Source organism: Aedes aegypti, chromosome 3, assembly GCF_002204515.2.
Source record: "Aedes aegypti strain LVP_AGWG chromosome 3, AaegL5.0 Primary Assembly, whole genome shotgun sequence".
NCBI lineage: Eukaryota > Metazoa > Arthropoda > Insecta > Diptera > Culicidae > Aedes > Aedes aegypti.
The window spans coordinates 408074348-408100349 of record NC_035109.1 but is presented as its reverse complement, the minus strand read 5'-3'; the positions used below and the strand labels follow the sequence as shown (position 1 = coordinate 408100349).

At 37.5% G+C, this 26002-nt stretch overlaps 2 protein-coding genes across 3 annotated transcripts in view; one reads left to right on the top strand and one right to left on the bottom strand.

Moving 5' to 3' along the window:
- Positions 1 to 26002, bottom strand: part of LOC5569137 (roundabout homolog 3) — a 47594-nt gene that overhangs the window by 5369 nt on the left and 16223 nt on the right. The gene's annotated exons all lie outside the window — the stretch shown is intronic.
- LOC5569136 lies at positions 718 to 1512 on the top strand. Its single transcript, XM_001652695.2, has 3 exons — positions 718 to 870; positions 935 to 1171; positions 1231 to 1512. Exons 1-3 carry the CDS (start codon positions 868 to 870, stop codon positions 1312 to 1314), a joined length of 324 nt encoding a protein of 107 aa, XP_001652745.1. The 5' UTR covers positions 718 to 867; the 3' UTR covers positions 1315 to 1512.

The window sequence follows — 26002 nt, the reverse complement described above, 5'->3', positions numbered from 1 at the left end:
ATGAAAGACTGAATGAAAATGTATACACTTCCTATATATTCGCAACATTTTCATAATTTTGTCTCTAAGTATTTGAAAAAATCATAAGACCTAGAAGTAAAAAATATACTTAATTTTCTTTGATTTCAGTTTTGATTGCTCATAAAATATAGACCATATAATCATTTAAATAACCAACCCGCATAGAAAAATACAATTTGGTCTTCAGTCCAAACGGTTAGTTTCCTGTAACTGATAGTGTTAATGTATCACAAACGGTTGCTTATATGTTGAACAATATCAAACATGAAGTCTACCACAATATGAAGCCATTAGAATAGTCCATGCCAAATAGTTACATTATATTACATTGTCCAGATATTTTTGAACAATATTGGAGTGCTAACTAGTGAGAAACTGTTACAAAATAAATCAACAAATTGTGTAACAGTTTGTATTTTACTGTATATCACTTTTATTTAACAGTTTGGAAAACTGTTGACTGCATTGTACGCATAAAAAATTTAACTCAGTCGCAGGCACTGGAACGTAAAAACAAAGAAAGAGATAAATTTTTCACACAACTTTTCGAAAGTAATGGAAACAATACAAATGGAATAAAAATTAAAGAGAAACTAGAGAGAAGATGTTCATATCTTGCGGTTGAAATAATTTTCTATCACTGCACAAAATAGTGACGATATCTCTGGTAGATTTTTAGCGTGTATGCTGTGCTAGCCCGTCTGGTCGATCAAAACATTGTTGAAAAAAAAAGAAAAATAAAATGTTCCACCTCATTTCCAAATGAAATCGTCGAAAAAAACATTGTTAATCTTAATTATAACCAGTTTTATGTAAATTTGATAGTGGTAGAATAGCAGAGCCTCGATGGTAAGTTATATTTTGATCAGATTGGCCATTAAAGTATAATAAAATCAGTAATTTGTTCCGACAGAATTGCGGTGTGGAGATTGCCAACAACCTGAACAAAACGGCTGTTACATTGGCTGCTACAGATTCAATCGATCCCGTCGCCGCTGATCATTATTCGGCTGTGGATGAAAACAGTAGATACCAGGAGGTTCGAGACAGGAGAGACCCGGAAGAATCGGCCGGCGTCGTGACAATTCACCCGGAAAACAGGCGTATACAAAGCGCCATCAAACAACGGCAATCCTTCATGCATCCAAATGTAAGTTTCGGAACGTTTGTTACAAATTTCAAATTTATAACGATTCCTTCACGTTTCAGTTTCCAACAAAGTGGATTATTAACTGTCCGACACCCTGTTCGCAGACCGAGCATAAATGGATGGGGCTTATCTTTGAGGCTTAGCTCTGTCTCGAGAACGAAAATCACCGGCAGAAGGCCCACCGAAGCAGGAGTGTGATGAGTGCATTATTGGCATAACTAGAAGAAAAAATCACACTAGTTATTCTAATTTTTAAATTTCCGTTACAACATAAAATGTGTAATTGATTGTAATACATTGTCTCCCATTACATTTTTAATACAATTTATACACAATAAAACGTGTTTTTCAATATTTTCTTATTGTACAAGCATACAAGCACAGTACAGCACAGGGTAAAAACACCATATCGCACAATAAACCAATCATTACACAAACATTCTTTATTTAATTCCAGCCATATAGTTTCACTATTTTGAAACTGTCTCCCCTACAGTTAATTGGTCAAAAAATGGATAGTATGTCTACCAATTGGCGAATAGTCAACGAAAAATTTTGTTCGCAAAAATCGACGTTTTTTTATGGTTACATAACTTAACCGCCTATTCCCCACATTGTAAATTATCCATTTACCATTTCCCAGACTGTCAAAACAGTTTGCGGTAGTGTTGGTTTATTGTCAATTTGGATGTTATACGAAACATGATAGATATTGTCGTTAGTGGTTGTGGATAGTTCGGGAAATAGTGCCAATACGGTTCTGGTTTATGCGGGAAATCACGGACACCACAAAACAAATTTGAAACAAAGTTCTATTTCAATTTCATTTCGACCCAGGCTTGTAACGAACCTGATGAGCAGTTTTAAATTTATTTCAAACATAAGCTCGAAAAACAGAATTGCAACAGGGAATTGCAGGTGTTGGATCCAGTTTCATTATCAAACAAGCCTAACAATTTGAATCGGACTAGTCAGCTTTGAGTATTTCATAATCTTGTACACCACAATGCTAATAATAAGATGCAGTAAATAACTCACATACAGTATGGCCAATAAAAAAAAAGAAAATCGTCATATTGTGTTTTATGGTAGTTTTTACATAGAAAATGTGAATGAAACATAAATATTATGCATTACTTGTATTGTTTAATCTATTTAAACTCAGTTTTTTGCTTTCGACATGATTTTTATCTGTTACTTTCACCTTACCAGAGAGAAATTGGAAGCATACCTTCAAATTTGATCATGCGGACGTCGAGTTCAATATCTGTGTGATGAAAGCTTCTAAAACATCAACGATGGCGTGAGATTCTTCACAGGCCTTGTCTCCAGCATACGCCCATATCAAATGATAGAATTGATTCATACCTGGGTAATTGGAGACTTAAACATATTTTCGACAAACGGCTCATTTTGGAGAGCTTTGATTGAACCTTCATATAAGTGTGATAAGCGCCTCCGTTTTGCTCAACACTTATGAGCTAGTATTGATATAAGTTGTCTCTAACCGAAGGAACAAATTTCATCCTCAAAAATCTGTTATAGGCTTCCGTATTTATAAATTGACGCTTATATTGAGCTGTTCCGTATTTATTTTTATTCAACTTTAACAAAAAATAAAGGCATATCAAACCTATAAGACGCAAATGTCCTCAAAACTATGACCCTGGCAAAATATTTTATTGTGATCATGAAAAACACGTTCTCTAAGAACTCCTCCATCCTCTGATACCAAACAAACTAAAGTTTTCAACAATAAAGTGTGATTTTTGAAGGTGGAAAGTTTATCACCAGAGTATACGACAATCAGACGCTGTTTCTAGCTTTGGGCGGACCAAACCTTTGAACTTATTTGCTTTATTACATTATTTAGGACAGTAAGAAAAATATGACAAAAATTGTTCTGGATAGCGAAGTTGTGTCAGAATATACTACAATAATCATACTGTACCATACTGTACACTACTCGCCATAAGTATGGAATCGCGTATTGCAACACTCATACTGAATATTGCAGCACCTTGAAAAGTTTAGCATCAGGGGATTTTTTTTTATTTCCGTACAAAGTGGGCCGAAGGGTCTCAGATTTTCATGAAACTTTTTCCACAAACAACAAAGTTTTTTTTTATGGAAATGAAAGCAACTTTTCTCAGGAATAAAAAAAAATATTAACTGGAAAAAGTTTTCCACCGTTGAGAAAATTCGTAAAGAAAAGCCGAAAAAACTATGCTCCAACTCGTGGAAAATTTTCGAAAAACATATTTTTGAGAAGATAATTTCATAAGCTTTAATCGCTGAAATTTTTGAAATGGAATTTTTTTTTTGGTTTTTGAGTTATGGCCAATTTTGTAAAAAATGTGCAAATGTGCCATTTTGAGCCTTTTTTTTTTGAAAAATCATAATTCAAGAAAGAAGCATCGTAGAAACAAAGTTTTTTTTTTATGAAAATGAAAGCAACTTTTCTCAGGAATAAAAAAATATTAACTGGAAAAAGTTTTCCACAAAATTTTCCACCGTTGAGAATATTCGTAAAGAAAAGCCGGAAAAACTATGTTCCAATTAGTGGAAAACTTTCAAAAATATATTTTTGAGAAGGTAATTTCATAAGCTTTAATCGCTGAAAATTTTGAAATGTACTTTTTTTTGTTTTTGAGTTATGGCCAATTTTGTGGAAAATGACCATATAAGCCTTTTCTTTGAAAACCCATATTTCAATTGAAGCATCAGAAAAACAAAGATTTTTTATCAAAGCAAATGCGCCTATAGTAGCACTATTTCTAATTTCTGTTCCTATAGTAGCACTAGCATTACAGCGTTGGGAAAATACTAATCAAAACCGTATTTTTACAAAGCTTTTATATTTTTCCTTCAAAGTGTGGATCAGAAGCTTTCGTTTGATGTAAAAAAAGTTCTTAATTCATTAATTATTTCGTATAATAAAAAATAGTTTCTCTCAGTAGTGCTACTATAGGAACAATAGGTTTACTATAGTTGCAAGGAAGCTCAAATTTTAAGCAAAACTAATTATGTAATTTTTGCATATTTTGAACAAAATCAATTGTACTTTGATAAACAGCTCCTGACCTTCATGTCAAAAAATATTTTGAAAAGATTTATAGCAAAACGGCCGTAAAAAGCCACTAGTGCGACTATAGTGGACTGTCCACTTAGGGAACACTGATCCTATAAAGATGTGAAAATTACATCACCATTTGACCATCTACAGTATGGCCCATAAAAAAATGCGAAAATTGTTTGAACGTGAATATAGCATCCACAAGCGATATTTCCATTGTATTTGATAGTAAATGTAATTTCTGATTATTGTAGTATATTCTGACACGACTTTGCTATCCAGGACATTTTTTGTCATATTTTTCTTACTGTCCTAAATAATGTAATAAAGCAAATAAATTCGAAGGTTTTGTCCGCCCAAAGCTAGAAACAGCGTCTGATTGTCGTATACTCAGGTAATATAAACTTTCCACCTTCAAAAATCACACTTTATTGTGGAAAATTTTAGTTTGTTCGATGTCAGAGGATGGAGGAGTTCTTAGAGAACTTGTTTTTCATGATCACAATAAAATATTTTGCCAGGGTCATAGTTTTGAGGGCATTTGCGTCTTATAGGTTCGATATGCCTTTATTTTTTGGTAAGGTTGAATAAAAAATAAATACGGAGGCCTACAATAGGATGATTTTTTTTTTTTCCTTCGGTTAGAGACAACTTATATCAATACTAGCTCATAAGTTTTGAGAAAAAAGGAGCCGCTTATATATAAGTGTGATATATGAAGGTTCAATCAAAGCTCTCCAAAATGAGCCGTTTTTTCAAAAATATGTTTAAGTCCCCAATTACCCAGGCATGAACCGATTCTATTATTTGATATGGGCGTATGCTGGAGACAAGGCCTGTGAAGAATCTCACGTCATCGTTGATGTTTCAGAAGCTTTCATCACACAGATATTGAACTCGACGTCCGCATGATAAAATTTGAAGGTATGCTTCCAATTCCTCTCTGGTAAGGTGAAAGTAACAGATAACAATCATGTCCAAAGCGAACAACTGAGTCTAAATAGATTAAACAATACAAGTAATGCATAATATTTATGTTTCATTCACATTTTCTATGTAAAAACTACCATAACACATGATATGACGATTTTCGCATTTTTTTATGGGCCATACTGTATTTGTTTTGTATAGAAAATTATTTAATCTGAATTTAAAAATTTGTCATAATAAGAATCCAAATAGGCACTCAAATGATGTTTCTATACTACTGTTTGGTTTTATGCCCTCAGTGTTTTTATTCGGCTTGTTCAAAAATATTGAATAGCTACGATTTTTCAAAAATATCGTGCATCAAAAGATAACGAGTAATGGAAAATTTAATGCATATTGTTTCTTTTTCAATTAAAAAAAACTACAACAATCAGAGATTTCTTCATTGTTTGGTGGTTTTATTGATACAGTCCAACCTCCATGACTCGATATTTGAAGGGATCATCGATTCATAGGTACCGGTAGTCCTCTACGGGCATGAGACGTGGACAATGCTCGAAGAGGGCCTGCAAGCGCTAGGAGTTTTTGAACGACGTGTGCTTAGGACGATCTTCGGCGGAGTATGTGAGAACGGCGTATGGAGGAGAAGAATAAACCACGAGCTTGCGCAACTCTACGGTGAACCCAGTATCCAGAAGGTCGCCAAAGATGGAAGGGTACGATGGGCGGGACACGTTGTGAGAATGCCGGACAACAATCCCGCAAAAATGGTGTTCACCTCAAATCCGGCCGGTACAAGACGAAGGGGTGCGCAACGAGCTAGGTGGTTTGACCAAGTGGAGCAGGATATTGGAAGTGTGGGGTGATCGAGAAACTGGAGGTTAGCAGCCATGGACCGAGTTAATTGGCGTAGGTCATGTCTTGAAGGACGTAGAGCCAGCAAAAATAAAGTAAGTAAGTAATCGATTCATAGAAATATCGAGTCATGGAACAGAAATGAACAGAACAGAATGGAACAGAAGGGTTTTCTCGGATGAATTGGCTGAAACTTCACAATAAAATGCACTTCAATGCGACACATATTTCGGCAAAATATGAATTCAATTGCTTTAAAAAAAACCCTGCCAAAGTTACTCAAAAGCGCCAAGAACAGGATCCAACTCCATAGTGGAAATTATTTGAATGATTACTTTAGGCATCCTGAATTGGAAAAAAAAACTTATATCGATAGAGTTAATAGTTTTCTGCTTTTTCCTGGACTACAACGTTTTGGATTGGGTGACATGATGCTCCCAGGAATTTCAAATAATCATTATTCCTTTTTTCGAACAATTGCAGTAATATATAAAAAAACTGTGGATAAATTCAAATCAGAAATCACAAAATTGTGACTATTAGATAGGTACTATTGAATTGTACAAAATAGTAGACAGCAGTTTGCAAAATAAATAGCAGGGAGTAGTTTAAAAAAGAAACCACTTATTTTCCAAATTTTGAACAAATCATTGGATTTGAAAATTGCATACTTTAATTTGTCTATAAGTATCAAACATCGGGTTCTTTATCAAAACCTAACGAGATGCAGACAATCTGGAAAATTTAAACCGAAAGTATATATTTGGTGTTTTAATATGCTTCAATATGCTTAAACTCACAATTTTTTTCATTCTTATAACAATGTCAAAGTGTGGATTCAGTATATTTAATACATTTATCGATTTTCGATTAAGTGAACAAGTGATAGATGTAGTAAAGTGTTTTATGCAAACTGTGGGATGAAGAATCCACTGCGTTGGAAAGTGGCAAGAGGATTGATCACAGCAATTGGTTTTAGACGTTCATGTGTCATGCTGTCAATGTTGGCATGCCCGACTACAAGCTACTGTCACTTGCATACTAGGTACATTCATACTCTACCTCACTTGTTAACCGACACTTGGCTAGGCAAGTTGTGTGAGAATCACGTGCAGGGTGATTCCTTTCCCGTGAGTTATGGAACTAGGGGGCGATTTAACAAATTATTGACCTCAATGGGGAGCTGATCGAAACAGTTTGAGAAACACTGTTTTAGAGTATGCAAATAACAATGTACGTTCTGGTGATGTTTTGCTTCCAAATGTTGTGCGTTGTTCAATTACACTTGTCCTATTTGAATTTGAAATCAATATTTTGTTCAAGAATATCTACAATGGGTTACATGCATGGCCTGATTCGCTACTCGCCACATAGTAACGCACATGCTATGTAACGCAGTGTCTATGCACGAAAAATCGCAAAAAGACAACGGACAAGCGGAAAATATTTGTATGGCGAAATCCATCTAACGAATTATTTCTCAATATTGGGAACTATTATCGAAAAACTATTTGGTACCGGTTATGCGTAGTGATGGTGGCTAACACGCCTATCAAATATTTTTTGATTAAAGCTTTCAATCACGAGATATTTGAAGTTGTATGGCTTTCCCCATATAAATTAAAACGAGATAACTTCTGCTGATCAACTGTGGACAAGAGCAGAGGTAGGTAATCCATTCCTTATGCAATATTCTTACGATTCTGATGAAATTTTGCATACTGTTACTTTTATGTAAGGTTAAAAGGTGTAATATTCCCCCTTTAAGGAAAATCTGCTCTGTCGCAATAACAAATGCATCAATTCTAAGGTTTTTATGTCAAGGTGTTATTTATTTAGTTGGTGTTGTTTAGCACGCAACTTTCGCATGTCAGGTAGCTTCAATACATTGTACAACACGTTTTTTGTAAACAGTCCAAGTGTTGACGTTTCAAAACAACCCAGACAATATGCCCCTCCCGTAGAAAAAAGTTCCACAGCGGCCTAGAAATATTTCCATGGAGAGTTCCACCACCTGCTAAGCTTAAAAGGGTCCATTAGCAGTCGTCTTCCTGTAAAAGTTTTTGTAATAAGTACAAGAGAAAAGAACAGGCTTCATTTATCTTGAGGCTTGCTTATCAGAAGCAAAATCCTAAACCAATAACCTGATTCCCGATATTTTTTTAAAATTTCTATTGATTGTTTATACTTCTCAAAAACATATATTCGCAACATAACTCTTTCACGGATTTTCAAGATATGTAACCATATTTTAATGTAAAATAAACCTCAATCCCGATAAAGTGAAGAGGGGCATATTACACCGAATTGCGTTATTTGATATAGCATTTGTTATTGATTTAGCAATGCATATTTCCATTTTCGTGGCCAAACCTAAAGTACCAAAAATTTAGTTGCAGTACAGAGAAGTACAGTGTCCGCTAGATTTTGGCACGATTTGATTTTGACACGGTTGGACTCTGCAACTTTTCCGTTCGATTTTGGCAACACGGAAATGCATTTACGAAAAATACAACATGGGTCAGTCATCAATCCTGTTAATTTCCAATATATCTGTGGGCTTTTTAGAGGCTTATAAAAATAGGTAAATTTAATGTTTGGTTATTAGGCTGATACAAATATTAAATTTCTTTTATGTCCGAGACCACTTGGAAGGCACGAGGAGGGGGGATAAAAATAAATAAGGAACAAAAAAATAAAAATGAAAAAAAAATTGTTTTTTTTTTGAATTTTTATTTTTAATGATAGTTGTTAAACTGTTTTTAATCGTCTTCTGGTTCATTATTTTACTTGTTTTTTACTTTGTAAATTGAAAAAACCTAACTGATGTCAAAAATATGATGAATCTTTTTTTTCTCCCCTTCAAAATTTTCGGATTTTCGAAGGGGGGGTGACATAAAAGAAAATTAATATTTGTATCAGCCTTATTACGGTGGTAAAAGTTGTAATAAATATATCCGTTCGATTTTGGCACGGTTCGATTATTCTATATGATTGTTTTTGGCATGTTGCCAAAATCAAGTGGGCACTGTATTACTAATAATTTTTAATACATTTTAACGCGAAGTTGCCGTAAAAAGAAACATTTAGGATGTTTCAAATTGAATACTGTTATTTACTTTCAAGAATATTAATAAAACATCCATGGTGAGCAGCCATCCAGGTTTTTGTGAAGGTTTCTTGAATTTTTCCATAGTTTCCCCCAACAAATTTGAATATAAACCGGGAACCGCAACCGAATTCAAGTTCAGGTCGGCAATGTCCGCAAATTTTCAGAGCAAAACAGATCTCTGTAAAAATATTTCCGGTATATCGGCAAACAGGGGCCTAGATAGCCGTAGCGGTAAACGCGCAGCTATTCAGCAAGACCAAGCTGAGGGTCGTGAGGTTCGAATCCCACTGGTCGAGGATCTTTTCGGGTTGGAAATTTTCTCGACTTCCCAGGGCATCAAGTATCTTCGTACCTGCCACACGATATACGCATGCAAAAATGGTCATTGGCATAGTAAGCTCTCAGTTAATAACTGTGGAAGTGCTCATTAGAACACTAAGCTGAGAAGCAGGCTCTGTCCCAGTGGAGACGTAACGCCAGAAAGAAGAAGATATCAGCAAACATCACGCTTACTGAGATATCGTCAGAGAAAAATGTTAATCAAACTTTCAACAGTGTCAATCTAATATTTTTATCAAAAACCACCATTTTTAGCTTTAGTTTCATAAAGAAAACAGAGTTAAAAAAATATAATGGGAAAACAATAATTTTGAACTAAAAAAATATGCAGTTTTGAAAATTCATGGGCGGCTAAGACAAAAAAAGTCTATTAAAATAAATTAATGAAAAACCGAATTAAGTACCGTAAATCGGGGTATCATTGACCAGCGGGGTAACATTGATCGGAATGACTCATCTCGTAAAACGTCATAATTTATTGATGGAACATTTCCAAAGCATGAATAGAGTTTCTCCTGCTTATATTGATGAGCTAATAAAAATTGACATTTTTGTGAAAATTGCGTTTACTCCACACGTAAATTTGCCAACTTTTCGAAGCAACGATTTCAATGGTTGAGGATAACACTACCGAAGATTCATGTTTCACATAAGTTCTACAAGCGATATGAGCAAAGGAAATGCGGTTCTCACTAAAAATGGCATCGCCGAAAATGATTCTGTTGACAAAACTTTTATAAGTATATTCAATTAGGCAACATCAACGAATTACTGTTAAGAATGTAGAATTTCATTAGGAAATTACCTATCTGTAGGCGTATCCCGCGGTTCGAGATGTTTTTTAATTTAAAATAACTCAGGAAGTAAATGACTTGTTAGCGTTTGGCCTTCATATTCGGCTTCAGAATATAACCGAATGTTGTTTCCATAGATGATCAATGTTACCCTATATCAGCTAAATCAAATATTCACCTTAAACATTTTTTTAAACATGCTTAAATCTTTCAAAAAAAAAAAAAAAGATACAGTATATAGTCACGAGCTATGGGTGGACAGTATATAAAACTTGCAACATTTGCATTTTAAAATGAAACATTTAAGAAATATCCAAAAAAAATGATCAATGTTACCCCGGATCCTGCTTATAAGAGAAAAAAAAACGCTTTGAATATACTTAACCTAACTTAACCTAAACATATAACGCATTAATCGTGGCAATAGAAGATTGTAACGATTTTTGCCTGAAATTATTTATTATTTTATTTGACAGTTGTTCCAATGTTTCAACATTGGATATTCTATGTAACTCATTGGTACTATACCAGGGAGGAAGCTTCAGAATCATTTTCAAAATTTTATTCTGAATTCTCTGCAGAGCTTTCTTCCTGGTATTACAAAAGCTAGTCCATATTGGTACAGCATACAACATGGCTGGCCTGAAAATTTGTTTGAATATCAAAAGCTTGTTCTTAAGACAAAGTTTTGATTTTCTATTAATAAGGGGATAGAGACATTTTACATATTTGTTACATTTGGCTTGAATGCCCTCAATGTGATTTTTGGAAGTTAAATTCTTATCTAGCATGAGCCCTAGATACTTAACTTCATCTGACCAATTTATTGGAACCCCTATCATCGTGACAACATATCTACTCGGAGGTTACAAATAAAGAGCTTTTGGTTTATGTGGGAATATTATTAGTTGAGTTTTGGAAGCATTAGGAGAAATCTTTCATGTTTGCAAGTATGAAGAAAAAATATCCAAACTTTTTTGCAATCGACTACAGATGACACGCAGGCTTCGTCCTTTGGCGGAGAGGCCTGTGTCATCCGCAAAGATTTTTGACATACCTGAGGTAACTCAGGTAAGTCAGATGTGAAAATATTGTATAATATTGGTCCCAGAATGCTGCCTTGCTGAACACCAGCTCTTACAGGAAGTCTTTCAGACCTGGAGTTCTGATAATTAACCTGAAGTGTACGATTTGACAGATAACTTCGAATTATTCTAACAATGTATGTTGGAAAATTAAAGTTTTTTTAATTTTACAATCAAACCTTCATGCCAAACACTGTCGAATGCTTTTTCTATGTCTAGAAGAGCAATACCAGTAGAATAGCCTTCAGATTTGTTGGAACGGATCAAATTTGTTACACGTAAAAGTTGATGAGTGGTCGAATGTCCATGGCGGAATCCGAACTGTTCATTGGCAAAAATTGAATTTTCGTTGATGTGGGCCATCATTCTGTTCAAAATAACCTCTTCAAAAAGTTTACTAATGGAGGAAAGCAAACTGATTGGACGATAGCTAGAAGCTTCTGCAGGATTTTTGTCTGGTTTTAAAATTGGAACAACCTTAGTATTTTTCCATTTGTCAGGAAAATATGCTAATTGAAAACATTAGTTAAATATATCAACTAAAAATGATAAGCTACTTTCTGAAAGTTTCTTGATGAGGATGTAGAAAATTCCATCATCGCCAGGAGCTTTCATGTTTTTGAATTTTTTAATAATAGTTCTCACTTCTTCCAAATCAGTCTCTCAGGCATTTTCGAAAACGTTCTCTTGATTGAGAATATTTTCGAACTCCTGAGTAACTTCATTTTCAATTGGACTAGTAAGTCCTAAATTAATCATGTGCGCACTTTCAAACTGCATAGCAAGTTTTTGAGCTTTTTCGCAATTAGTTAGTAATAATTTGTTTTCCTCTTTCAATGCCGGTATTGGCTTCTGAGGTTTTTGATCATTGAAGGTAATTTTTGCAAGTGCTCAGCGCATCAAAACAAAGGCGCCACTGTATATGGGATTTAACATTGTGACAGCATTGCTGTTCTGTCAAACACACAAGGCTACGGTGGCGCTATCTATGCATTCCATAGTGGCCGTTTTGGTTATTTTAATGATCCATTCCACTAGATAGGATAGAGTTTGTATCCTTTAACAGATACGCGTATTTCGACCTCAACTGTAAGGCTGTTTTTATTGTTGCGTAGGATAGAAGCACCGGTTTTGGCCATACGCCAGTTGTAGTAATAGGGGATTATACACCGTTTTGAATAGCCAATCAGCATGGAACCTTTTCTGTTTAGTAGATCACATTCACATGATAGAGCTACATTCATTTACTCGTCCAAATTGATTCAAAACATAAGAAAAACAATTCATTCTCCTTATAATTTTAACTCTCATACACCTAATTTGGCCAGGGCACTCCTAATTTGGCCATTCTCATAAGAAGCGATTGGCCTATTTAGGAACCGAAGATAAATCTCTGGCCGAAACTGGTTCCGTTGGCCTATAGGGTAACGTATATAATTTGGACATGCATATAATTTGGACAGGCTGGTCCTTCTATGCTTATTTACAACGTGATGATGAGCAATTTATGTACGGAAAATCATGTATTGCATTACTAATACACTATGCTACTTATTAATGACGGCCATTTTCATAACAATTACAATTTGGCTTCAAAACTATCAAAATTGTAAATTGTATCAACAGAACATCTGTGAAACCTACGAATGCAAGAGGATGTACATTTCAAGAACATGCATTAAACGTAAGAAAAGCGCTCAGAATTGGCATTCATAAAAAGTTTAAAGGTGGCAATATGATAAAATATGTCTAAAATTGAAGCTAGGTTCATCTAAAATCTTAACATGAATATATAAGGCATAAATCAGGTGGTGTCCAAATTAGATTACGGTTTTTGTTCAGTTGATATAGTTTGGTCATTTGATGAAACGCACTGGAATGTTCATGCATGCATACTTGCAGGCGTATTTCGTGGATCTGATGATATTTGCTTGCATTAAATGAAATTATTGATTATCACTATTATACACATCCAATAAGCGAACAAATGCATAAAACACATGTAAACTCTTAAAACATTATGATATGACTGTCTTTTTAAGAAACCATTGAATAGATATTGAGATAACGCCCCTGTCCAAATTATATTCTCATGAGGGTGTCCAAAATGTATATTTGATGTCCGAAATGTATAACAGACAAGCCGCTAAAAAGCGCTATTTTGGCAGCTAATGCTACAGTTTGTAAGCTTTTTCTCCCCAGAAACTCAAATTACAATGAGACATTAAGCATATAAGTATCATAACGTAATAAAACATTAGTATCTAAGGCAGTTAATCGATCACCGATGCCAGACATATACTTAGCCTGTCCAAAATACATAATTTACCCTATTGACCAACGGGATTTTCAAAGCGAAAAAATGGTTACAGCTCAGTTTAAATATTTTACACACATTATATGGATTGAAAGCTTGCATTGACATATTTGTAGTATAAATACGGTTTGCCATTTAATTTTTATTTACATTTGCTCTTAGGCTGGCCAAAACTGATGCTTTAACCCTACTAGACTCTACTTCTCGACTCGAAGTCGAGTAGTATGCGACACTAAAGACGGCCTTACAGTTGAGGTCGAAATACGCGTATCTGTCAAACGATACAAACTCTAGTGGAATTGAACAGTATAGTACCAAATTCGGCTTTTCATTCATTTATTTATAGTGTTTATAGGTATTCACTAAACAGCTCGAAGATTTATTAACTATCGTTCAGTCTTTCTTCAAACAGAATCGTTTGACCTTTGACATACCTTCCATGAAACGATATTTAGGGTACCACCGATTCATAGAAATTTTGATTTATGGATCACGCATCATTGGGAAATCTGTTGGAACCTACCATCATAATGAACGGTAAAAAATATCAGTGTAGATTCATGATTCGATATCGAGTCATGGAACATCAACTCATTGAAGTTTTACTGTAATATGTTTATGAGATGATTATATTGTCTATGCTCTTATATTCATTCTAAAGGAATAGAATAGAATAATGGTCAGATAAGTTGATTGATTTTCAGACACACCTAGGCTGTAGAAACAACAACGCTGATTTGCATTCATCAACAATTTTGCTGATCTAATCCATCGTCGTAGTCCCATATTATCGCGTGTGATAAGTAATGGGTACGATAACCCTATGACCAATTTATTATTCATAAGCATTAACCATGTGCTACAATCTTACCGCTTTCCCTCCCCATAGTAAACAATACGTACTAAACTTAAGCCATTACCTAACATCGCAGCCATCAATTGCAACCATCCTCATCACTTGAACCGCCGCCTCTACGCACGCCCATAAGTGTCATAGCATTTCGGCTCTGAACGCAATAACCTATGAGGCCATATTCCTCCTGTGAGTGACTGCGGCCACTTGCATCGCCTCTATACTGCGCATATAAACGTCAGAATCAAGCACTTTTCATAATATTGAAATTTCCTCATCATATCATAAACACACAACGCAGAGCAGCACACATCAAGAGCAATTCATTCTACGCAGGCATGGCCTGCTGCCTGCCGCCGAAACCAGAAACCATCGTCATATCAGACACGAACGACAAACGAACGGTTATTCGAAGTTCGAACACAGCATGCCGGCCAGCCAAGCGTCAAGAGCATCGCATCGAAATCAGCATGATTGCAGCAAGCAGTCCAAGCGACGGCGACGAGGCCCACATATGATATAGGTGGTAAGGTAACATAGCAAGCGAGGGTGGAACAGGACTGGGGATTGCGGAAGAAAGTGATGTCTGTGTCGAGTGTCGTGTGCTGCGGAGAGAGGAAGCGAACTGAAGAAGAGGTGCAATCAGGCAAGGGTGCGATGCATTCTCGAAAATGGTGCCGAAATTTATGATGTAGGCTAGGGTAGGTGTATCGATTATGGACCCTCACCCTAAAAGTCATAGGTAATCGTTTGTGTAGCGCTTTGTTTTTAACTAAATGAATTGGTACAAAATGAGAACTATCACCACAGGAAGTTTAATAATGTATGAATCCATTCGTTTGTTTCGTAAGAACAAACTACACACTTGGCAGATACAAATTATATTGGAATTAAATGGTAGGGTGCAGAACCACTTGGGCACTTCCATGATTTACTTTGGCATGGGGGGTTTTTCTCGGCCGAATTGTCTGAAACTTGGCAATAAGGAGCACTTTACTACGACGCATATTGTGGCCAAATATGAGCTTTGTAGCTTTCAAAAAACCCCACTGCCGAAGTGAATCAAAAGTGCCAAGAATTGGGTCCAGCTCCCTATAGCATTAAATCGGTTTTCATTTTCTTTCAGGTATCAGCTCGAAGAATTTGTTTCAACAGTTTGCGGATATAAGCTATATTTTATTATAGTGGAAAATTGACGTTAGTTCCAAATATTGCCATTAGTGGTACTATATCTCAAATTGATACATCTACCCTATATATTTGTGCCTCTCCAAGGGTGTTTTGCTTGCCATCTCGGGTTCATTTTTTTTTTCTCTAAAAGCTAGAAAACCCACCCGGCACTCTAGAAGAGATAATACAGCCTTTTACGGGAAAAACTTATCTCGTACCTCCCAAGCCCACACGGCCTACATACATATGGCCCGTTCGTAGACCTTAGTGTGATGACGCCTTGCTTGCTTATGCTTTGTGCTTCTCTCTGTTGTGGTCTCTGTTGGCTCATTTCGGGTTCCTCTGCTGTGTACAGTCAAACCTCCATGAGTCGATGTTCGATGACTCGATATCGACTCATGGAAACATACCAAAAAATATTCCATGGCTGCTATGATGGTTCCCACAAATAGCATTTCTGTTCAATAACTCGATATTTCCAACAATGGCCTTGGTCGCGACTCATGCCGGTTTGACTGTAGGTACAAGATGAATATGGTCTTCGCACCACCACCAGACGCCAAACACCATAAGGAGGCGAAAGTTTACGTGTGGGAGTCCTGGTTGATGGCATTGGGTCGGTAAATTTCTCCGACAGGCGACATTAGTGCGGTATTAGTGTATGTGCGTGCGGTATAAGTCTGATGAGCTTAAATTTTAAATAACTTTCCTGCCCGGTTGGGAGCAGAATAAAATTACCTGCTTCGGAAATTTGAGTTGCGTCACGTCATAGGATTTTTTGCAAGGATACCCAAGCTAAACTCAACAAGGAGCTCATGTATGGAAACAAAAATAGTTATTTTAAAAATCGGGCTTTTCTGGACCAACACACAATGTGTGTTATTTCCATATATCCTGAAAAATCGATTTTGTGCTGTTGCTCATAATGTATTAAATATCAGAGCCTGTGAGTTGGTAATAATCAATCTTTCCATGTCCAAGATTAACTATTTATTTCAATATTGCATCGAAAAGCACCATGAAATCTATACATTGAAAGCAAAAATTCGGCATTATTAATTTTCAATTCAAGAGCATTTCCTGCTGAGATTTGCATCACCTACTCATGAGCCTATATTTGGTATATGGATAAGAAAAGCTTTCATACACTTTTCCAATTGCCGAAGATGCGTGTACCGAATAATGTGTGAAATTTTCATTGATAATGGCAATTTTACAACTCTCTACTATTGATCCTTTATATGAGAGATTAGCGGAAGTAAAATGGAATGATTTGGCAACAAACCAGCAGTGCTGAGTTTGCTTGACGTCGAGAATAATATTGTAACACGGACATGGCTTTCTCATTGCTAAATGTGTATTTTGTTTCGTTATAGATCTTTGAGCTACATTTCCAAACTAATAAACAGCAGAAAAAATCACTGACTAAACATCGCATTGACAAACATTCAAAAAAGGTAAATATTTCATATTGTTTGCTCTATGGAAAACAACTTTCACCGAAATAATTTCTAGCGGATTACATTACTCCTCAAGAAAAGTTCAAAACAAACATAACGCATGTTCGTTTGGCTCACGCTTTGACAGCTCTCGCTGCTCGATTGGCTCACACTTTGACAGAAATGTCAGCTTCCGCGTATCTCTCTTATAAAGGATCACTACTCTCTACTAAAACCAAATAATCAACATGTCACTTTGTGTCACTAAACTTAATGTAAACGTATTGTTTGTGAGTATTTCGTTCTTTCTTTATTATTATTTTACTTATTCTTTAAGCTTTTTTAGCTCTGGTTAGCTATCTACTCCGTAGATAGTAGAATGTTGTTGAAGATCTTGTTTCGATTCCAAGAAATACTCATGTCATTCCTCCTAAACGCTAGGAAGTCATGCCATATATGTATAGTAAGATGGCTGTTGTACCATAACTAATTCATAAAGATTTAATTGTCTCAACGCTCTCATTGAACTTTTTCCATTGACTCTTTATGTTTGTGCTATGGGCGGTATCACGGAAGCTGGTCTAAATCGGACCCTGTTCTAATTCCGGATCATCAAGCATTTCTCAATACTGATGCTTCTGTAAAGATCGTGTGTATGTACCGTTTTTGTATCCACCGTTTGGCTAGGATCTAACGTATTATATTTGACGGCTTTCAGTCAATTCGTTTGATTTTTATATTACTTTGCTGTTTGAAGTGCTCTAGTGTGCTGTCGGTAACCATTAATTCCAAGCTTCTGTAATCAACAATAATTCTCCAATCTTCCTGAGTTATTTTATAATCCAATCCCCAAGCCTAAGCTTTCATCTGACCATATGGTTTTGAAATCTCAAAATATGTGTTGGTCAAATCCAGACCTTTTGATATGGTTCAATACGTACCTCTTGATTTTCAATGAACAGTCAGTCTATTTCATAAGCTCCACCCCGTGAAGGTCTTTTCGACTTGCTAGAAAATTATAGAAGTTGTAAGATTGATGGATTGTTTCTGTTGCGGACAAGAAAAAATGTAAGAAATACTTGTTTTAATAATTGAAAATTTAACAAGTTAGTTCTGACTCGAACTAAATTGAAATTTTTCACGCATGTAGTTTATTTTTAATTCTTGTGCTTATAGAAGAAATCCAACAAGTTTTGATACCAAACAAATCGCAGTTATATTTTATAACTAACACAGAAAAAACGATAAAAAATACGGTGGTCCGAATTAGAACATGGGGGGCCCGAATCGGAACAGGGTTGGTCAAATTCGAACATTTTTGGAGAATTTTGATCAAATATGTCTACTTATGTCCTTTTCATGACGTCCATCATGCTGAAAAGATATGGCAAAAGATTCGAATTGAACCATGTTTCCATAATCAATGTAAAATTTATCGATTATCTATGGCTTCAACTTCAGCAAATGCAAATAAAAGTTTATTGCATTCACCACACCCTTTGTTTGACTAATTATCGAAAACTTTCACCTTCACCTGGTGCAGTATAGCCCATAAAACATGCAAAAATCATTCGATCATGTTTCATGGCAGTTTTTATATGGAAAATGAATACGAAACAAAAGTGTTATACGAAATTTTTATTGTTTAATCTGTTTGGACTATATTTTTTGCTTTAGTCATGATTTTTATCTGTTGATTTCACCTTACTATAGAGAAATTTGAAGCATACCTTTAAATTTTATCATGCAGTTATCGAGATCAATATCTTTGTGGTGAACGTTTCTAAATCATCAACCACGGGATGAGATTATTCACGGGCCTTGTCTCAAAGATGATGCAGGTATGTTCTGTTTTTATCGAAACGATCGGCAATTTTCAGTTGATAGAAACGGAACCGTGGCTAAAACGAAATAATTTTCTTAGACACACCATGTCGAGTCTAGGACACGACACTGAAGACGGCCTTACATTTGAGGTCGAAAAACGCGTATCTGTCAAAGGATACAAACTCTAGTGGAATTAAATGGTATAGTACTAAATTCGGTTTTTTCATCTACTTATAGGTATTCTACTAAACAGCTCGAAGATTTATTATAATTTCTATTAAGATAGTCCTGGAATATAAGGGCAATATCTTCTATAGTTTCATTGATACAGTATGTCAAAGTTAGAGTTTAAAAAAAAAATCAAACATTCAGTGTAAACACATGGTACTCATGGAATACAATATACTGCATAATCGTAATATTCAATACATATCTTTATACACTGCCCGAAAGCTTATTCAAAAAGCTATCTTAGAAAAATAAAATGAAATAAAAATTCGTACCTTGGATTGGAAAAAAGCGGTGATTTGCAAAACGTTAATCGCATAAATGGCTTATATGCATCATTAGTAACAAAACTTATTATTACTTTTAGCTATAGGCCCTATTCAAAATTTGGTCTCGAAATCTTGTTTTTGAAAATAATACATCAGATTTGTATCACAAAACTCATAAATACGACATAAGATGAAAAAAATATTTTTGGCCGCCAGTTTGTATGGAAACCGCCCATAGTGCATACATTCCATTTTTATGGTGGTAAGCTCCATCAAAGTTACGACGCCAATCGCGTATTATCCTCGATTTTACTATAGTAAAATCGAGGATAATACGCGATTGGCGTATTAACTTCGATGGAGCTTACCACTATTAATGTATGTACTGCCGTTATACGCATAACTGTCCCATGTTCCAAAATATGCAATCGAGAAAAACACGTTTAAAGATTTTAACACATTTAGGCCTCGTATTAACCAGGTGTGTGGTAAATTAAATTAAAATCATTACAATAGTATAAAGAATAGTGTGTTCATTAGAGTCAAGAGTTTGGATTATGGGAATAAAGTAAATTTAGCTACGAAATTCAGAGTGGGACTGTTATGCCTAGAAATACGAGATTTTTGGTGAATTTCTATGCATAACAGTCCCACTGAAAGTAGTGACCAATTATGTGCTAAGCATACTGCTGTAGATGACCGTTCTTACGTATATATTGTACCGAATGTAGAGGACGTATAACCTCAGGACTATGTTAAGGCATCTAATGAAGGCTCAAGTGACATGTGCCAAACGGAGCCACGTGTGGGGAAGTGAAGAAATACGATTTTATAGTATGGGATGGAAAGCAAAGTTTTTTGTATGTGTGATAATGAGAAAATGTATGAGTTAGTGATAGAAAAAGTGGATGTGTAAGTTCTTCTTCTTTTTCTTCTTTCTGGTGTTACATCCCCACTGGGACAGAGCCTGCTTAGTGTTCTATGAGCACTTCCACAGTTATTAACTGAGAGCTTACTATGCCAATGACCATTTTTGCATGTGTATATCGTGTGGCAGGTATGAAGATACTCTATGCCTGGGAAGTCGAGCAAATTTCCAACCCGAAAAGATCCTCGACCGGTGTGATTCGAACCCACGACCCTCAATTAGGTCTTACTGAATAGCTGTGCGTTAACCGCTACGGCTATGTGGGCCCCTTAAGTTAAAGAGTTTATAAGATGTAATAAATTCCTATGTCGACTCTTCCAGCTACAGGCTTGACAGAAACTCATCTGCGAATTCAAGGTTATTCTGCAGAATTAATACTTAACTCAAAATTTACGATCATCACACGATTTTCTTTGGACTTGGTTTGCAAAATCATGTTATTTGATACATCGCAAATTAAGTTTAAGAACCGCCAACATATTTGCCACTTGCACCGAAGAACCAGTTATCCGTAATAACTCAGTATGTGGTCAGGTCATCTAAAACCTCTTGAACTATTCTTCTATTGACTTGATTTGCAAATTCATCATGTTTGATATGTCACAAGTCTCAGAATCGCTATAATAGCCACTTTATCTGTGGAACAGGGTATCCAAAACAACCTGGCATGTTATCAAGTCATCTAAGAACCTTTGAATTACACTCCTTTAGCCTTGATTTGGAAATTAATGAAGTTTAATGTTGCCAGTTAGGTTTCAGAACTGACAGTTTAGTGGCCATTTCCCCCAGGGAACCGGGAATTCGAAACAATCCGACATGTGGTCAAGTCATTCAAATACATTTGAACCACCTTAAGACTTGATTTGATCCACCTTTCACATTGATATGTCGCAAGTCAGGTTTCAGATTCGCCAATATAATGGCCATTTCCACCAGTTAACCGGTATTGGGCCCAGATAGCCCAGCTATTCAGCAAGACCAAGCTGAGGGTCGTGGGTTCGAATCCCACCGGTCGAGGATCTTTTCGGGTTGGAAATTTTCTCGACTTCCCAGGGCATAGAGTATCTTCGTACCTGCCACACGATATACACATGCAAAAATGGTCATTGGCATAGTAAGCTCTCAGTTAATAACTGTGGAAGTGCTCATTAGAACACTAAGCTGAGAAGCAGGCTCTGTCCCAGTGGGGACGTAACGCCAGAAAGAAGAAGTAGAACCGGTATTCGGAACAACCCAGCATGTGACCAAGTCATCCAATGTCGGTCAAACTATTTTTATTTAGACTTCGTTTGCTAAATCATGAAGTATGAAGTTGGTTTGTCGCAAGCCAGCCACTCGAAATTAATGTGGTTACTGATTCTTCAAGTTGGATTATTTCAGTACTTCCCGTGATGATTCCAAAATAACGATAAATTTCTAATCGATGACTGCGGTTCCAAAAACTAGAAGAATTTTGTGATTGACCTTAAAAATTCAACTGAAATTCATTGAAAAACGGATGGGAAATAATATTTTGATATTGAAAATTTCAATCAAATTTGACGTCAGGCTCGCATGAATGATGAATGCATCCCGATAATTCGTAAAACGGGTTGTGTTTCACATGGGATGTAAAGCCAACATAAAAAGATGTTCTAAACGATTTTCCCAAACACCAGCTAATTCAAAACTGCCTACTGAATATTTTGTTCGAGATCAGCGCAGCGAACTGTATAGTGTGACAGTTATGCGTGGTAATACAGTAGTGGGACAGTTATGCGTGGAAATTCAACAATGGGACAAAATGGCTTGGCTTGCTTTTCAATGAGTTTCCGAACAAAGTTAATTTTTGGTGGGTGTTTTCTAAAACTATACGTAAAAATAAACTGTTTGATGACAAAAAGTAACATGGGACAATTATGCGTATAACGGCAGTCGAGTTTAAGAGATAGAAGATAAGGCCCAAACGCAATGATAGCGGAACGGCAGCGGAAAGCGGAACCGGTTCGCCAGTATGAATCACACCATCTCGACTGAGCTGTCAACGATAGAAAAAGGACCAACACTAAGTCGACAAGCATGTTATAGTTCATGCTGGCCAAACTGGTTCCGCATTCCGTTGCCGTTCCGCTATCATTGCGTTCGGGCCTATAATGTCCGAAATATGACGGAGTCGACAGTCTTATCAAAAATAAAATAAACTCGATCGTGTCTCTTGTCATTGCTCAAACATTCTTGAGTTCATTCCTTAGAAAAAAAGAACTGAACATAAATGGGATCCTCCATTAACCACGTAAGGGGTTATGGGGGAGGAGATATCTTACGTGCCATACAAATTATTATTCTATTTTCATACAAAAAATCATACCATAGAGGGAGAGGGATCGAAAAAAACGCCAAAATTGTCTTACGTAATTAAAGGACACCGCTAGCGCATGACGGCTCACCATAGTAGCATGTCCGAAAGAACTTGAAACTATTGAGAACCAGAGCTACAGGTCCAAAGCCCTGATAAAGGTGGATGGTTGTGATGGCTATGACCGTGGTCATCATGTAAATAACAAGCGGACGATGCTGTATCGTGTCAGCATCGAGGAGGCAGCCCCTGTAGCACGATGTAGGTAGCGCAACCCTGGTTAGGTGGTCTATCGAAGACTCTTCACCAACCAAGAAAGGCAAAAGTAGAGCAAACGAATTGATTTTACGGCAACAGACCCGGCAACGAATAAAGGACAACGATTGGAAAGTTGGATCTTGGAACGTGAGAACTTTGAATGAACCCGCGCGTGTTGGGCTCTACTACAGCGGTGGCGACAGAGCAGAACGTGGGGTTGGCTTCATAGTGATTGGGAAGCAGATCAAGCGAATTATTCGGTGGAAACCGGTAAGCGACCGAATCTGTGTGTTGAGAATGAAGGGCAAGTTCTTCAACTACAGCCTGATCAGCATATATGCGCCAACGAACGATAAGCCCGATGACATGAAGGATGAGTTCTATGAGAGCCTGGATAAGGCCTACGGAGAGTGCCCAAAACAAGACGTCAAGATATTCATCGGCGACGCAAATGCGCAGATCGGGAAAGAAGATTTCTTCCGACCCGTTATTGGAACGGAAAGCCTTCATTCCGTCACCAATGATAATGGCCTGCGGCTAGTAACCTTCGCTGCTGCTAGAGGGATGGCAATCAGCAGTACATACTTCGCGCGAAAGAATATCCGCAAACAACCCTGCCGACACCCGAGTGGCGATGCCTGCTCCCAAATAGACCACGTGCTGGTTGATGGGCAACATTTCTCAGATGTCATTGATGTCAGGACCTTCCGAGGTCCTAATATCGACTCGGTTCATTATCTCGTTGTAGCTAAAATTCGAGCGCGGTTATCCAACGGTTATACAACGCTTGTCGACTGATGGGGTAGTTGCGCAGTACCGTTAGCAACTAGACGAGAAGTTGGGAAGAGTCAACGTTGCGGAAGACGTCGACAGCCTGTGGGACCCTATCCATGAAGCTGTGACAACAACGGCGCGGGAAGTGATCGGCACTGGTCAACGACGAAGACGGAACGACTGGTTCGATGAAGAGTGCCAGAGGGTGACAGACATGAAGAATGTCGCCAGAAGCCGTATGCTTGTGGCCGGTACCCGACAGAACAGAGAGCGGTACAGGGCAGCGAGAGCCGAAGAAAAACGAATCCACCGCAGAAAGAAAAGGCAGCACGAAGAAAGTGTGGTAGCTGACGCACAAGAAACCATGAACCGGAATGATATGCAGAGATTTTATGCAACGGTCAATGGTGCGCGGCACAATTCCGTACCAGTGCCCGTCATGTGCAATGACCGAGAAGTGAATTTGCTGACCGATAAAACGGCGGTGGCTGCCAGGTGGAAGGAGCACTTTCAGCAATTGTTGAACGGTGAGAATGGAAATGTAGCGAGGGACAGGATGAACATAGATGATGATGATCAAGCTGTGGACCCACCGACCATAGGAGAGGTTAAAAAGGCTATCAGCGAGCTGAAGAACTGTAAGGCTGCTGGGAAGGACGAGATCCCGGTCGAGCTTCTCAAGCACGGAAGCGAGCAGCTTTACCAGTCGATCCACCGAGTACTTCTGAAGGTATGGGAGGACGAAGAATTGCCCACCGGCTGGTTGGATGGTCTCATACGCCCTATCTACAAGCAAGCATGGGAAAATTCACTCACTCACCCGAACGCTACCGATAAAATATCTACAAAGTATCTGCTGCCACCGAATGTTCAATGACTGCCGAACGCTACTAGGGTGAGCGCAATCCCGACGAATCGTAAATGATTGAGATAAACAGAAAATGAAAAGATATACGGAGCGGAGAGAGCACCTATCCTCTCTTAAATTGGAGACACGAAAGAACGCGTTCGCCATTCGATCACTGAAAGCTTCCTGCGAAATGCACAGATTTTGCGTTCACTGAAACATTTCGCCTTGTGTATTACCAGTCAGTGAACGCTCTTCAGCTCTCAAATACGAATGCCACTCGTGCGGAATCGGAATGTAAAGAATCGTTCGCTACAGCAATCGCATGCCTTCGGCACAAGGAGTCAGTAGTGAATCATTCTGTTGCCGTTCATGTCGTTCTTGTTCGCTCGGCGAACAAGAAGAAAGCGCATTGGAAATTGAAACACTCAGCTTGGCCGGAGAAACGGCAATCTCGCTCTTGACCGCTTGTGGATATGAGCGAGAGAAATGCAATATTCGAGTGAATGTTTCCCATGCTTGTCTACAAGAAATGGCACAGACTGGAGTGTGCCAATTACAGAGGAATTACCCTGCTGAATTCGGCGTACAAAATTCTGTCGCGCATCCTGTTTAACAGACTGAGACAGCTCGAGGAGTTCTTCGTCGGCGAATACCAAGCTGGTTTTCGTGAGGGCCGTTCGACAACGGACCAGATGTTTAGTTTGCGAATGATCCTAGACAAATTCCGGGAGTATAACTTGCAGACTCACCATCTGTTTATTGATTTCAAGGCGGCGTACGACTCAGTGAAAAGAAATGAGCTTTGGCAGATAATGTCTGAAAATGGTTTTCCGGCGAAACTAATTAGGCTGATATGTGCTACGCTGGATGGTTCGAAATCAAGTGTTCGGATCGCAGACGAGGTGGCGTGCAAAGAAATGGCACTATTATCACAAGGTCGCATATGCTCCTTGGCTTTGCGGACGATATAGACCTGATTGGAATCGATCGCAGGTCAGTGGAAGAGGCCTTCGTGCCTCTGAAGAGGGAGACAGCGAGGATAGGCCTGACCATCAATTCTACCAAGACGAAGTACATGGTTACAGGTAGAGATAGAGTCAGGCATGGTGGTGTAAGTGCTGAGGTAGTGTTTGATGGGGATGTGTTTGAAGTTGTTGAAGAATTTGTTTACCTTGGAACACTTGTGACATGTGACAACGACGTTTCCCGCGAAGTGAAAAGACGTGTTGCGGCTGCGAATAGGGCCTTTTACGGACTACGTAATCAGTTTAGGTCCCGCAGCTTGCAAACGGAAACAAAATTCGCCCTGTATAAAACATTGATTCTTCCGGTGGCTCTCTACGGGCACGAAGCGTGGACGTTGAAAGAGTCAGACCGGAAAGCTCTCGGTGT